The 15,561-nt window shown below is 32.7% G+C and overlaps 1 protein-coding gene across 1 annotated transcript in view; it reads left to right on the forward strand.

Moving 5' to 3' along the window:
• Positions 1-15,112, forward strand: part of Tecrl (trans-2,3-enoyl-CoA reductase like) — a 64,428-nt gene extending 49,316 nt beyond the window's left edge. The window contains exons 9-12 of the mRNA XM_075942877.1: positions 7,027-7,084; positions 12,484-12,569; positions 12,982-13,027; positions 13,764-15,112. Of these exons, the coding sequence (XP_075798992.1) occupies positions 7,027-7,084; positions 12,484-12,569; positions 12,982-13,027; positions 13,764-13,891 (318 nt within the window). The 3' untranslated portion in view covers positions 13,892-15,112. The remainder of the gene's footprint in view (positions 1-7,026; positions 7,085-12,483; positions 12,570-12,981; positions 13,028-13,763) is intronic.
• The last annotated feature ends 449 nt before the right edge of the window (positions 15,113-15,561 follow it).

The raw sequence follows: 15,561 nt of genomic DNA on the forward strand, positions 1-15,561 counted from the left end.
CAAATACATACAAATTGGAGTAAAACATAAACTTTATATAATTTACTGATAAGTTGTTAAATATTTCTATCAAAATTCTGCAGTGTAAAATTAGGATCCATGATTCTTATCATATATACACTTATGACTTTACACACGTCTAAATTCAAACGTTTCCATAAGTATAATAGATAAATATCAAAAAATTCATTAAGTTATTGACTTACTGATTCAGTATGAAAAAAAAGTTCGCATCTGTTTGATTTAGTTAGTGGAAGCAAGTATTAATCCAGGGATTGACTCTTTCTAAATTGTTCTCACCATTCTTTCATTCCCCATCATTTCATGTAGAAAACATGCTTGTTTATTGAATTATATACAAGTTTATACGAGCACGTAAGAGTCTTTCTTTTTCTAATAAGTCAGCACAGTAAACAGAGTACTTATGTGTTTGCACATAGTACTTATATGTTTGCACATAGTAGGATACCTTTATTTACTCTATAATACTGCATATTTTATACTTTTAGAAATATTTAATATTGGTGAAATACATTAAAACATTTAATTTTCATAGTTATGCATGGTCCAGGCAGAATAACTCTGCAGCTTCAATTTTTTTTTGTAATGTTTCATGATTACTCTGAAATTTTTGGCAGAGTGAATAGTTGGTTCACAAAAAGACAAACAAACAAGCAAAACAAATATTCCAACTCTTACTTAACTTTAGGCTCTGATGGGTTCTTTTGTCGTTCTCTGGTTGTTGCTCTGATTTTACTCGTTCCTCACACTGCACTCCTCTGCTGTCTGCACCACGTTTACAATCTCATTTTGGTTTGATTTGTACCACTACCTTTTTGTCCTGTTGTTGAGTTATTAATTTTCTCCAATGTGCTAAAACCATGTACTAATTTTCCCCTTTTCATCAAGTGAGAAAGACACATGCAAACATAAAAATTTAAAGTTAGAGCCTTTCTAAATTTTATATCAAATCCAAATTATAATTAATATATACTACAACATAAGCAAAATTCCAAAAACTTGAAACTGATTTGTTTTTCTATTCATTTATATGCCAAATATCAATGTTTTCATATACATTTATCAAAGCTATTTGAAGTATAGTTTTGGAAAAATTTAGCAAATTTTTTTTGCTAGGAAGCTAATGTGTACTCAAGCAGTGTTTGTAGCAGTACCAAAATCTAGTAGAAATATGGTAGAGAGAAGCAAGGTAACTATAATTTCACATTTATGAGCATGCCACAGTTATTTTCTGTTTCAATTGTATGAAGATTCAATGATATTTTTGAAAGCTGAGATCTCTAGATTTAAAGATGAGTGTTAAGATTGTTGTAGAAGGTTGCTTGTTTATTTCCCAGCTGCTCAGACTCCTGAAATAACCACTGTATTAATTAAATCACTGCTTGGCCTATTATCTCTACCTTCTTATTGGCTAGGTTTTACATCTTAATTTAACCCATTTCCACTAATCTGTGTATCACCACGTGATTGTGGCTTACCAGCAAGTTTCGGCGTCTATCTCAGGGCGGCTCCAAGGATACTCTATACTCAGCCTTCCTTCTTTCAGTATTCAGTTTAGTTTTCCCCACTTAGCTCTTACCTATAGCAGGTCTAAGACACTTTCTTTATTAACCAGTGGTATTAACAGCATACAGAGAAGAATTCCATATCATAAGATGAATTTCAAACAGAAAAAAATGCCTTTGTTTGTAAGCAGAGATAATATTGGAGACATTTTATAATCCTTCTTAAAATTGAAAGCAATTAATGTAATTTTACTTAGCAGCAAATGCTAGTTTGCAAGTGAGGCATATCATCATTGAACTTTTTGCAAGCAATAATTATGGGGAAGAGAAAAAATACTTAATGGCCCAGATAATTTTTATGAATGATTGACATTTACCATATGGATTTAAATTTTGCAATCATTTGTTACTCAGATACATTTTTGGTAACAGATAATAAACAAGATGTAATGCTTACAGATTTGATCAATCTTGAATATGCCATCTACATCCCGAAGATCTACATATATTATAACATAACTGGATAAATTGAAGATACTCGTTTATAAAAATGAATTAAAATATGTGTGATTATTTAATTTTAATATGAATGCTGCATGTGTATTTTATTTTTGAAGAAACTACAACTCCTTTTAAAGACAGATCATTGTAAGATATCTTTCATTAAACTAATAGAAGATCATTCAGTAGGTTATTATGCATGGCAATCACTGCAGAAATAATTATCAGCCTCCAATAATGTGTGTTTAAATCACAAATATATTCCTCAATTGCAGGTACTAAGTTTTTTATCATAAAATTTTATTTGCAAACCTTTATATTCCCTTATTATTTTATTAAAGTTGGTGTTTGTTTCTGTTTCTTAGTAGAACAGACCATTACCTGGTAACACAACAGTCAAATCAATTGGATGCTACTAAAATTGTTTGATCACTCATCTCTTTATTATCTACTATAATTTATCCTTTTGCCCCCTATAACTTCTTTCTACTGAAATTTTGTTACCTAGTACTTTAAAAAAATATCATAAGCTACACAGAGTGATCAGAAAATATATTTAAAGATCAAGCTAAAGACTTCTGATAAAATGCTTGCTTAGATTTCATTCTATGGATGTTATAGTCTAGGAAGTATATAATTACCTGCTTTTTAAAACATTAAATAAAATTTTGATCTCTTAAATGTGTGCAAGAATCACACTCAAATCAAGAAAAAGGAACAATATGACTCGGAAAAAAATATAGATTATATATGTCAGAATTGCTCTTCCTACAAAATATATTCTGAAGTCTACATGTATTTTTATCTATTCTAAATTTTTCAGTGCACTGAGTATTAATGTTTTTTATTTCACAACTATCTTCATCCTCTAAAACTAAACTTTTTTAAAAGCTACAATTAAAAGCAAATAATCAAAATTCTAAAACAGACTGCCCCTTTGTTTTCGCTCAGTAAAGGCTTACCAGTCTATGAACAGTTAACATTTCCTAGACAGAAAATGTTCCCTTAAATTCTTTGTTTCTTCAGTGATTAACAAAATGGAAAAAAAGCAAAACTTCAAGCAGGTTTGCTAAGCTTTCAAATAGCTCTTTATTCTAGCTTTGCTCTGTTTCTAGTATCAACATTTGTTATCTGAATTTTCTCTCCTTGTCATGAAAAAAATGCAAATACCCTTGAAATAGAAAGTTGTTTGTATCTGGCATAATGTTTTTCAAGAGAAACCACAGAAGAGCCTTAAGCACATAAGAGGTAGGACTTGATTAGACAAGAGGATATGTAGATTTGTATATAACAGTTTTTAATAAAAAGTGGAGAAATGGTGCTTGCTGTGGTAAGTCAGAAAGACCAGAAATGGGCTTTGGACATTTGATATGTACTGATGTGGCAAACACTAAGAACAGCCTGTGCCTTGCTTTATCTTCAGTTTAGTTAGTATTTTAATTAATGCATATATTTTACCCTTTTCCTTGCTGAAGATTAAGTTAAAATTTAAAGATCTGTCATTTGTTTTTTATACCTTCTTAAATTCCCTGAAATAACTTATATACGTAATAACTAGATTGTGAATGGCTCTATGCATATAGTCCATTGAAACCAATGATTTAAATTGGAACTAATTTTTCTTTGTAAAGAAAAAAATAATTTTAAATAAACTGTAGTTGAAAACTTACAAAATTAAATAAATATAAGGATTATGTTTTATATATTTTAACTTAATTAAATTACAATTTTACTACAACTCACTAACAGAAATAGTGATAATTTAAATCAGTCATTATCAACTTTCTTAAAGCTACAACCTCTTAATATTGTTCCCCATGTTGTCATAAAATTACTTCATTGTTAATTTACTACTGTAATTTTGTTAGTGTCATGAATTATTATGCATATATCTGATAGTCATGATGTCTGATATGAGACACCAAAAGGGATTAAGACCCAGGATGGAGAACTACTGGTTTAATTAAAATCAGTAACTACTATGTGAACATAAAGTTCGTATTTTTTTAAGCTACATAATAACAAAGCCAATGAAGAAAAAAGTCTCACAAGTAAGTCTTGGGTCATTACTTAGTCTACAATCAGTTCATGTTATTTACCATATGCCTTCTCAAAACTCAATGTCTGATACTAAAAAGTCACAAAATAATTTGTGAAAACTCAATGGATTTAAGGTTGATGTACTATAAAAACTGTGGTAATGAAGTAGATTATAGAAGCAAAACTAATAACTCTAAGTCATTCAATAAGTTCACAAATACATTAATGTTGTATAATTTATTGGCTAAAGTTTTATCTCCAATAGTCAAAGCAGCTAAAACAGATGCATACAAACAACTTTAGAAGATTTAATTTAAATCATGCAATTGAAATAGTATATGAAGTTTATATAAAATTATGTTGAAGTATTTATTTTTCAAAAGTAAACATTCATTGGTCATTTATTTATAAACAACAAATCACTTTTTAAAAAATTATTGAAACAATCCATATAAACAGATTATCTAACAATTAAAATATATACTAACAGATTTGAAAAATAAAAGTATACAAATGAATAATTGTAAACATATAATTTTTAATTAATTAATTTATTTTTGAAAATGCATCCTTTCTCATTGTACATACCAATCCCAGTTCCCTCCCCTCCTCCTGCTTCTTCCACCTTCCCCTACCCCACCCACATCCACTCCTTAGAGAGGGTAAGTCTTTCTCTGAGGAGCCAAAAAGTCTAGCATATCACTTTGATATGCTAGGTCCAAGGTTATTCCTAGGCCGAGTAAGATTTCCCTCCAAAGAGAATCATCCAACAACTGATGGAATCAGATGCAGAGATCAACATCTAAGCACTGTATTGAACTCTCACAGTCCAGTCAGAGAGAGAAAGAAGCTATTGAGCAAAGGGATCAGGAGCATGATTGATAGGGATACATACCGAAACAGCATACCTGAGCTAATAGGAGCTCACTGACTCCAGACTGACAGCAGGGGAACCAGAATAGGACCAAACTAGACTCTCTAAATGTCAGTGACAGTTACATGATTGGGGCAGTCTATGGGACCACTGTCAGTGGACCAGAATTTATCCCAACTATAAAAATTTAAGAATATATCAACCTAAATTGTCATAAATATCAGTAGTGGATATTGAAATAGTATAATAATGACTTATCTTAAAGGAACATATGTAGACATAGTTTACCCATCTTATATATATATATATTGTAAACAACTATCGTTTTTTATTATACATACCAATCCATGTTCCCACTACATACCCTCCTCCCTTTCCCTTTACTTACCCCATGCCCCACTCCCAACCCCTCCTCAGAGAGGTTTCTCAGAAAATTGGGAATCAACCTACCTCAGGACCTTGCAATATCACTCTTGGGCATGTTCCCCCAAAATGCTCAATCATAATAAAAAGGCATTTGTTCAACTATGTTCATAACAGTATCATTTGTAATAGTCAGAACTTGGAAACAACCTAAATGCCTGTCAACTGAAGAATCGATAAAGAAAATATGGCACACTTACACATTAGAGTACTACTCAGTGGTTAAAAAAAATGACATCTTGAATTTGAATTTTGCATGCAAATGGATGGAACTAGAAAACACCATCCTGAGTGAGGAAACCCAGACCCAAAAAGAAGAATATGGTATGTACTCACTCATTAATGGATACTAGCTATAAACAAAAGATATTGAGCTTATAGTTCATGATCCTAAAAAAGCTAAATAACAAGGTAAACCCTAAGAAAACATGTATAGATCTACCTGGAAAGTCGAATTAGACAAAATCACCTGACAAACTTGGGAACATAGGGGTGGAGGAAGAAGGGATGGTGAAAAGGGAAAAGAAGGGGAGCAGGGGAGGGATGAGGAATACCTACCATGTTTTGTTTTTAGAAAGATCATTCACTATATAATGTAAAAATGAGTTTTTGCTAGACATTTTCACCTTCATCTGTTTCGGTTTTCTTGATTGTCATTTCTTTTCGTTTTTTCTCCTAAGTCTCTTCTTTGACAACACCAATATTTTAGTGACAAAGACATAATTCTAATCAGCAAACAATAAGCACCTCCACTCCAGCAATTCTGTGTATGATATGCCTTTCTTATTTCATATTCACCAATATAGTAGCTGAATAAAATAGATTATTAAACAATTTTCTAATATTATCAAGTTGAATAATGAACCTATCATTAAATTACAAATGGCTAAATTTCCTAATGTGGATTTTATCAACTCACAATAATAATTATTACTATTACTTTGAAATCAATTAAAATGTAAATTCCATTAAAATCTCTGCTTACTATCCATAATAGTCACACTGACTTCATTTTTAGAGTTTAAATTTTATTTATATGAGAAAATTTAAATACTAATAGTGTTAAATCACACCTAATGATGGCCATCACTACATCGTCACCACTATGACAACGTAGAATGAACTGGTTAGCCTTTGATGATGCTTCTTTGTACCAATTAAATCCATTGTGTTTGCTTTTACAATTTTTATCTGCTACTTACCTAGCCAAACTGCTCATCATTAACTTGGTTATTCTTTGTTTGCTATGTTTTAAATCACTGTAAACTCAACTAATGAAAACGAGGAACTAACCACACCATAGCCTTGATGCTGTGCTGTATTGCATGCAGTCAATCACAAACTAAGCTGAAACCAACTGAATATGGAACCATGTCTTTGCACTAAAATCACTGCTCTTGTGTTAATGGGCTGAGAGTGCATACTATTTTAAAGTCTATCTTTAATAACGTATACAATAACTTCACGATAAAGAAAACTGTCCAGAAAACGTGAAGAAAGAAGATAGCATTGGCAAATTAATAGACATTTGTACTTGGTTATCAACATAGTAAAGACTATCTTCAGAATTTCTATCTTGCTGTAACAAATTATTGGTGTCTATACAAGCTTTTAATGTTGTAAAATTCCATTGTTAATTGAAAAGCTGTATATATTTTGCAGATTTGCGAAGCTGGGAATCATTTTATCAATACAGTGTTGGCTCATCCCAACCACACAGGTTAGTTCTTCTATATTCATCCAACTCTTCCATTTTTTTTTTTATTCTTAGTTTTTCCCACACTGCAGACCTAGATACATGTCAGATAGGCTGGAAACCAATGCAACCCTTGCTACCTATGAAGGTTAGGAAGGAAAATAAGGGTGATCTTTCAAAACTTAAATTTATCTTTTGGAATGTATATACTTGCAGACTATGTAACTTTTTCATACCATCCTCCATTCCCACCTTCTGACTAATTACTCCCAGGACCTCAGATCACATTTCCCTCTCAACTTCATGTTCTCTTTTACATTTTTTTCTGTTTATATCTTGTAGTGTAGTGGCCTGTATATCTTGCAGTACAGAAAAGAATGCTAAAGGGTGATTGACCTACTTCTACAGTCTCAAAGATTTCAAGGAAATTTATATAATGCAAAATTTTTCAACACTGCCTTGGCTTGGCTATCCCTGCTTTCAATGGTGCTGTGTGGTCTTAGAGCTGGTCTTCATATGTCATGCTGTTCCAAGACTGGGCTTTAGCTGCCTGCTCACCGCATATGATCAGCACTATTTACATGTTCTCATGTGACATTTCCTAGAAGAAATAATAGAAATTTGTTCATTACAAATTGACCACCATGACGGACAAAAGAAATCATTTAACCCAAGTCTGTCTTGCAAAAATAATGCCTTTATTGGAGTAACAAGTAGGAACATGCATAAGTGGTTCATATAGGATAATGTGCTACTCAAAGAGATGAATCAATGTAAATAAAGCCCAGTCCAACATATGAACTCACAAAACCTACAGTCTTGTACATCCCTGAACAACCTGAAGAGTCTTCTCCATCTAGAGATTCTTCATTGCTTCTGATATTTTACGGGGGAGCGGTGACAGGAAATTGAATACTTTTGAGTCTTGAGTCTTTTCTTTTTCCTTTTCTTTTTTTTTTTTTTTTTTTTTTTGGATTTTTGAGACAGGGTTTCTCCGTAGCTTTTGGTTCCTGTCCTGGAACTAGCTCTTGTAGACCAGGCTGGCCTCAAACTCACAGAGATCCGCCTGCCTCTGCCTCCCAAGTGCTGGGATTAAAGGTGTGAGCCACCACCACCCGGCAATTGATAGAGGCAGATTGATCTCTGTGAGTTTGAGGCCAGCCTGGTCTACAGAGCCAGTATCAGGACAGACTCCAAAACTACACAGAGAAACCCTGTCTGAAAAACCATAAAGAAAAAAAAAACACATATGAACTTATGAACACCTAATTTTTGACAAAGAAGTCAAAAGTATACAATAAAACAAATGCATCTTCAGCAAATGTTGCTGCCATAACTGGGTGGCAACATGTGGAAGAATGCAATTAGATCCATATCTACTGCCTGGTGTGGGAAGTCCTTTTGTATAAGTATTGCTTTTATTGGGTAATGAATATAGAAGTTGCTTTGACCTTTGATAGTGAAGAATAGATCTAGGTGGGAAAACTAAACTGAATGCTGGGAGAATGTAGGTGAAGTCAGTGAGAAGCTATGTGGCCACCATTGGAGACAGACTTCAGATACAAGATGGAACCTTGTTAATGGGCCACAACTACATGGAGATACACAGATTAATAGAAATGGGGTTAATTTAAGATGTAAACTAGACTCTCTGAACATGGCGAACAATGAGGGCTGATGCAAGCCAAGGACAATGGCACGGGATTTTGATCCTACTTCATGTTCTAGCTTTGTGGGAGCCTAGCCAGTTTGGATGTTCACCTTCCTAGACCTGGACGGAGTGGGGAGGACCTTGGACTTTCCACAGGGCAGGGAACCCTGACTGCTCTTTGGACTGGAGAGGGAGGGGGAGAGGAGTGGGGGGAGGGGGAGAGGGGTGGGAGGAGGGGGAGGACAATGGGAGGCTGGGAGGAGGCAGAAACTTTTTTTCTCAATAAAAAATTTTAAAAAAAGATGTAAACTAGAAAGACACTTAACCCATTGGACAAACAGTATTGCAAATAAAATAGTTTCTGTGTGATTATTTTGGGTCTGGGCAGCCGGAAACATATAAGCAGTCTCTGCCTACAACTACCCTGTACTACTCAAGTCCAAGTAGATCAAAAACCTAAACATAAACCCAGTTACACTGGAATTAATAAAAGAAAAAGTGTGAAATAGCCTTGTATGTTTTGGTGCAGGAGACTACTTTCTGAATGTATCACCAGTAGCAAAGAAACTGAGATTAAGAATTAATAAATGGGACCCCCTGTAATTCAAAAGCTTCTGTATGGAAAAGAACACTGTCAATAAGGCAACCTACAGAATGGAAAAAGATCTTCACCAACTCCATATCTGACAGAGGGCTGATCTCCAAAATACACAAAGAATTAAAGTAACTAGCCATAGAAATACCAAATAATCTCATTAAAAGTGGGATACAGATCTAAACAGAATTATCTACAGTTTAATTTTAGTAAATATACTTAACATAATTAAAACTGCATTGATAAATGCAAATTAAAAGTAAAATATGAACACTACTAATGTCTACTTGATAGCATGCATAGTGTAGCTTTTTCCTCTGAACTAAAACTGTCCTTGTTAGAGGCAAAAGGAAGTTCATAAGACCCAGAAAGGACTGGCCAGGGAGGAGGATGTTTAGATTCTTGGGTTTCGGTGGCAGAGTAGGTCTGGGTGGGACAATTTCCAGGGGGTGACAGGGGTTTGGATGCAGCCTTGAGGTACGACTCTCACCTGCCTACTGGCTGGTGGGGACTAAGCCCTTAATTCTATTTTTTATTTTGAACACACCAAAACACCATTCCCATCATTATTAATTCTCAGTATATTAATATTACTAGTGAATAGTTCCACAATTATACCTCTTCCTTATACCAGGAACAGTCTATTCTGTGTCATCTAAGTACAATACACTGTCTACTGTAAGATCTTCAGAAAGTTCATCAACTCTAAAAGACCGTTCTAATCTCTGATTCATTAGAAATAGAAATTCCTGGCCAGGTGGCGGTGGCACAGCCCTTTAATCCCAGCACTAGGGAGGCAGAGGCAGGCGGATCTCTACGAGTTTGAGGCCAGCCTGGTAAACAAGAGCTAGTTCCAGGATAGGCTCCAAAGCTACAGAGAAACCCTGTCTCTAATGACCATATGTAGCATTCTAAATCTAGGATCAACAGTATGTTGTCCTGAAATAAATAGTATATTAAAATGTCAAGACCAATGAAAACTAGATTGAACCTTGTTCTAGGTCTCTCTTTTAAAAAAAATCACTTATTTATTTATTACATATACAAAATTCTGTCTGTGTGTATGCCTGTAGGCCAGAAGAGGACACCAGACCCCATTACAGATGGTTGTGAGCCACCATGTGGCTGCTGGAAATTGAACTCAGGACCTTTGGAAGAGCAGGCAATGCTCTTAACCTCTGAGCCATCTCTCCAACCCCTAGGTCTCTCTTTTGAAACAAGAAAATATTAGTAGGCATTTCGAGAGTGTACTCTTCTGACTCTGTTAACAGTAAAGCAAAGTCTTGCCGTCTTAAGCCAATCTACATGGTGTATCAATGTTTATTAAAAACATTTTAATATGCAGGAACTAGATAAAGGTTCAGTCAGTGAGGTGCTTACTGAATAAGCATAAGAAATGAGTTTTACCCAATGGCACTCATATTAAAAGACAGAAGTAGTGATGTGTGCCTGTAAACTCACTCCTAGAGAGACAGGAACAGGGAGATTCCTGGTATTTTCTAGCATAGATTCTTTTCACATTGTCAAAGCTCCAAGTTCTGGAAGAAAAGTCATCTTAAGAAATAAGATTGAGAGTTGTAGAAGAAGAAATCTGGAATCAAACACACACACACACACACACACACACACACACACACACACACACACACACCTACGTTCTTTTAGTAGAAATTCAGTAAGTGTAGCTTGAGAAACAATTGTGGAGAATGTATCAAATTAGAGCTATCCACACTTGAATATTATTATAATCAATAGAAACTATATACATTTAAACATCCTTGTTCTGTTTATAAGACACAACCATCATGCAATCTTCCAAGAGTAAAATCAAATGTGGGTTTTTAATATGCAATGCCTAGGAGCTAAACATTCATTTATTAGAGACTTATCTCAAATTTTCTCATGTATATCTCTTACCTCTCACTGAAAAAGCTTCCAAAAATCTTTCTTTTAACTACTCTATGGGCCATAAACAAGGTGTTTGCACAAAGGTTCTAAGACAGAGATCCTTAACTTTTCTAATGCTGTGACCCTTTAATACATCTCCTCATGTTGTGGTGACCTTCAACCATAAAATTCTTTTCATTGCTTCTTCATAAATGTAATTTTATCACTGTCATAAATCATAACCTAAATATCTGTGTTTTCTGATAGTTAAGCCCTGTGATAGGGTCATTCAATCCCCATAAGGGTCTTTACCCACAGGTTGAGAACTCCTGTTCTAAGAGAACCAGCAACATGTGCTCATCTTTGTCATAAACTGAGGAATAATCGGAGCTGTTATTTCATATATTTTTAACTTGATATTTCAACCACAGTTAAATTTTTTAACATAGCAAGCTGACATTTTACTACGACTTTACAGTTGTAACTAAATGAGATTAGTTGATTTGTTATCTGATTAAATTTTGCCACAGAGAATAAAACAGTAATTTTGTAATTCATATTTTCTTTTACAAGTGTCACAGCTCAAAGTTCAACTTGAAATCATTATAAATTTATTTTTCCAAAATGTTCCCTGAAAAAAATTTCTGAGAGAGAATTAATGAAAATCAAGTGATGGTGTGCTAAATATAAGAAAGCTGTAAATAACATTTTTGATTGCTTAGCCAAAATAATTTGTGTGGTATTTCTGAATGTTAACTGTACTGATTCAGGATAACTCTCAAGACACTTTCAAACTCATTTTATATAAATGACATCCTTATACAATTCCCTTTGGATTTTAACTAATTTAGTAGTGAATTTTGAGGTATTTAAATCTCATACAATTATTCTTTGACACTAATAGAGAATATTAAAAATGACGGAATTAGCAAAGCATGCTTTATAATTTAGAACAGATCACTGTTGCAGGTGTGATATTAAACAGAGTAAGTACTATGATCATTTAATTCTTTAATTAATTGTTTATATTTTTGCCTCTCACAATTTTACAAAACATAGATGTAGAAATATTTTAAAAAATGAGAGCTATTACCTCTGAGTCAAAATGTCATAACATTTGAAACTATGGCTCTTCTAGGATATTAATGAAATAAATTGCCACAAATAGATGACATTTTATGTGTTATATGATTGTACTCAAGAGTCAAGAATTTAGTATAACATAATAAGTGCACTGAATCATTTTCAACTTATGTTCAGAATTGAAAATTACTTTCTCTTTCCTAAAAGGGAGCAATGCCTGTTTCCCAAGTCCAAATTGTAACCCCTTTACATGGCTGTTTTTCCTGGTTTCCTGTCCTAACTACACCTATAAGGTATGTTGTTTACAAATAACTGAATAGTATTCTATATATACTAAACCCACAACTTTGTGCTTTAAATATATTATATGCAGTCTGCAGATGGATATTTTCCAAAGATAATGACGGGAAAATTAATATTCTATATAAATACATGTATACTTAGTTTTATTTGCAAGTTTTATATAACATAGCATAAGCTATATCAGAATTTTGAGTATAGCAAATATTTTAAAATGATGCTCATTTCTAATGTGACTTTCAGGATATTTTGTGGCCCTTTATGGCTTTCATATGTAAAGGCTATTAGTATAATTTCTTTGTATCCATAACTTTTATAATGTTTTGAGATTTCAAATTACTTATAAGATCACAAGTGACTAGATGAGCCACAGTGTCTGTTAACCTTAAAGTTTTATTTTAACAGATTGGATCCTGGATTAGTTTCACAGTAATGACACAAACACTTCCAGGTAATCTTGATATTTATTGACAATTAATCATCATGGGAGCATCTGTAGGAGAAATAACTTATGCAAATGAGTCACTCTCATACAAACATAGAAGATTTTTGTACTAATACACTGCATGTGCATTTTTATTTTTATAGTGATTTTTAGTCTTCAAATACTGAAATATTATCTCATATTTGTCCTTATATAACTGAAACTTAATTCAAGGCAGTGAATACAATTGAAGTATATTATTGATTGTGGAATTCACTGAAAGCGACCTCTTTTGTGTATATACATCTGTAAAAGATGGACTGAGGAAAGCTGATAGCAAATTTTGAAAACTTGATATTTTAACATAAAGAGAAAAGTTGGATAACCCAAGTGCTATACTTAAAAAACATATGTAATACCATTGTCATTGATCCATTTATCAGTTATGAATTATTATTAGCTTATATTTACAAATATACAAAGTGTACAAATAGTATACACACATATTCTTATTGACTACATGACTTCTTTTTGACAAATTTTTGAGAAGAAAATATATAAGGAGTTTTTATAGATTTTTTTGTTTATTTATCCTTCAAATAATTTTGTGCATGTATTATTGTTTGCAACAAATAGAAGAAACTTGATAGGAAACTATCAGCATTTGATAAATATTTTTAGAAATTATTTTGTTCTTAAATATAAATCATTGTTTCCATTACAGAAATGTAACAATGTAATTGTTTTGGTTTTTTTCTTTCAGTTGGTATTTTTACAATTTTAATGAGCATCCAGATGTCTTTGTGGGCCCGAAAGAAGCATCAGATATATCAGAAGAAATTCAACTCATGTGTGCATAGGAAATCAGCAATAATTCCATTCATATTATAAGAAAATATAGTGATATTCATCTGATCAAAAAGGGAAACATCTAAATTCACTAATAAAGGTTTAGGAAAAAATAACCAACTACTAGAATACAATAATTAATTAGCAAAATTATTTTTAATGAAAGAAAATGATGATAGAATTTGGCTAAAAACAGTATGAACTAAGGGTAAGAAAAGGTAGGAGTTAAATTGGCATGATGAGTCTTGCTGAATAACAATACACTAAAACTTGAACCAGGATGTTTGCTATGAGGGTGAGTTCACATGCTAGGTTATGTTGGATAGTCCATCTTACAATGAAACAGAAGAGAACTGAAAGCTGAAGTTATGAATAAACATTAAAAATAGCATTGAGTTATTTGCAAGAGCTTGATCTTAAAATAAAGTCTTATTGAATGAATATTTAATAGAACTATTTCATAAGGTAATTTAATTATCTGGTGTCTGGTCTGGTGACCTGGCTCAGTGCTTAAGAGATTTTTTTTTTAATAGTGAGAACTTCCCATATTGTATTTGACCCTTAAAAACCTCCTTCATTATTCCATTGGATTTTGTGGTGATTTTTTTTGGTTGGAATGTTTCCAGTTTATATTGCTATGTGATTAAACATTTTAATAGGTAGACATAATTGTTACTTGAAAAATGTCATCTTTAAACTAGGTGATTAGTATGTGACAGTCAAAACAGCAACCCAACACTGTCACTTCCCTGAAAGAAACTGTAGACCCAAGTCTACAAGAAAATAAACAATTTGTGTTCCTACATCCAAATTTTTAATCTTTTAAGAAGGCATAAAGTGGTTTGATAGACACATCTTGGTTTTAATAATAAAAAAATAGTATAGGTCATATAAGTACAAAGAATTTAAAGTTACAAATGAAAACCAATTAAATGCATGTATGAAAACAAAGCTAAATTTGCTTCATTCATCATGGACTTACTCTTTTGGTTACAAAGAACATAATGGGACAAATATACAGTATCCAACACACAAAAATTTAGAAGTAAATTGAATCCGACTGCTACAGAGGATCTTCTTTAGAGCCATTTCCCTGTTATAGGATTCAAGAATGCATTGCCTCTCCATCTCTAGCATTTTCCAAGAGTGTTCTTTAGCTGAAGAATTAAAAATTCTAAAATTTAAAACACTATGACTAGTTGGAGATGTGTAATTTTTTTATGTCATGGCACTTTCACGGAATAAATTATCCATTAATTTGTTGCTCTGTAGTTGTATTCCATTTGTCAAAGAAGAGTGAGTCTGTCTTCACGGAGAAAAAATATTATTTGAGACTGGAAAAGGTTGGTCCCTCTGTCAGTGCAAAACTAGTATTGCTTCATTTTATCAAGGTCCAATCAAATGAAAAAATCCACCATATATCAAATAGAAGTGGAAGATATAATTGAACATGCTTGAGTTTCCATGTTTATAAGATTTAAAGCAAAGCTTTAGAAAACCAGCAGGTTTTCATGTACTGTTTGAAGTTTGTTGAAAATGCATTTTTCCATTCTTTTTGGACAAGATACTTTGTGAATTACATACTAAAATTTTGACAATTAAGATTATAAGTTTCATAAAATAGAAAACAATTTTTAATGCTAAAATAAATTACATTTAGAAGGAACAGTATAATTTATCTAAGCTAATCATTAGTTTTTATGCATATCTGC

The sequence above is a fragment of the Microtus pennsylvanicus genome, chromosome 12, assembly GCF_037038515.1.
Source record: "Microtus pennsylvanicus isolate mMicPen1 chromosome 12, mMicPen1.hap1, whole genome shotgun sequence".
Taxonomy (NCBI): Eukaryota; Metazoa; Chordata; class Mammalia; order Rodentia; family Cricetidae; genus Microtus; species Microtus pennsylvanicus.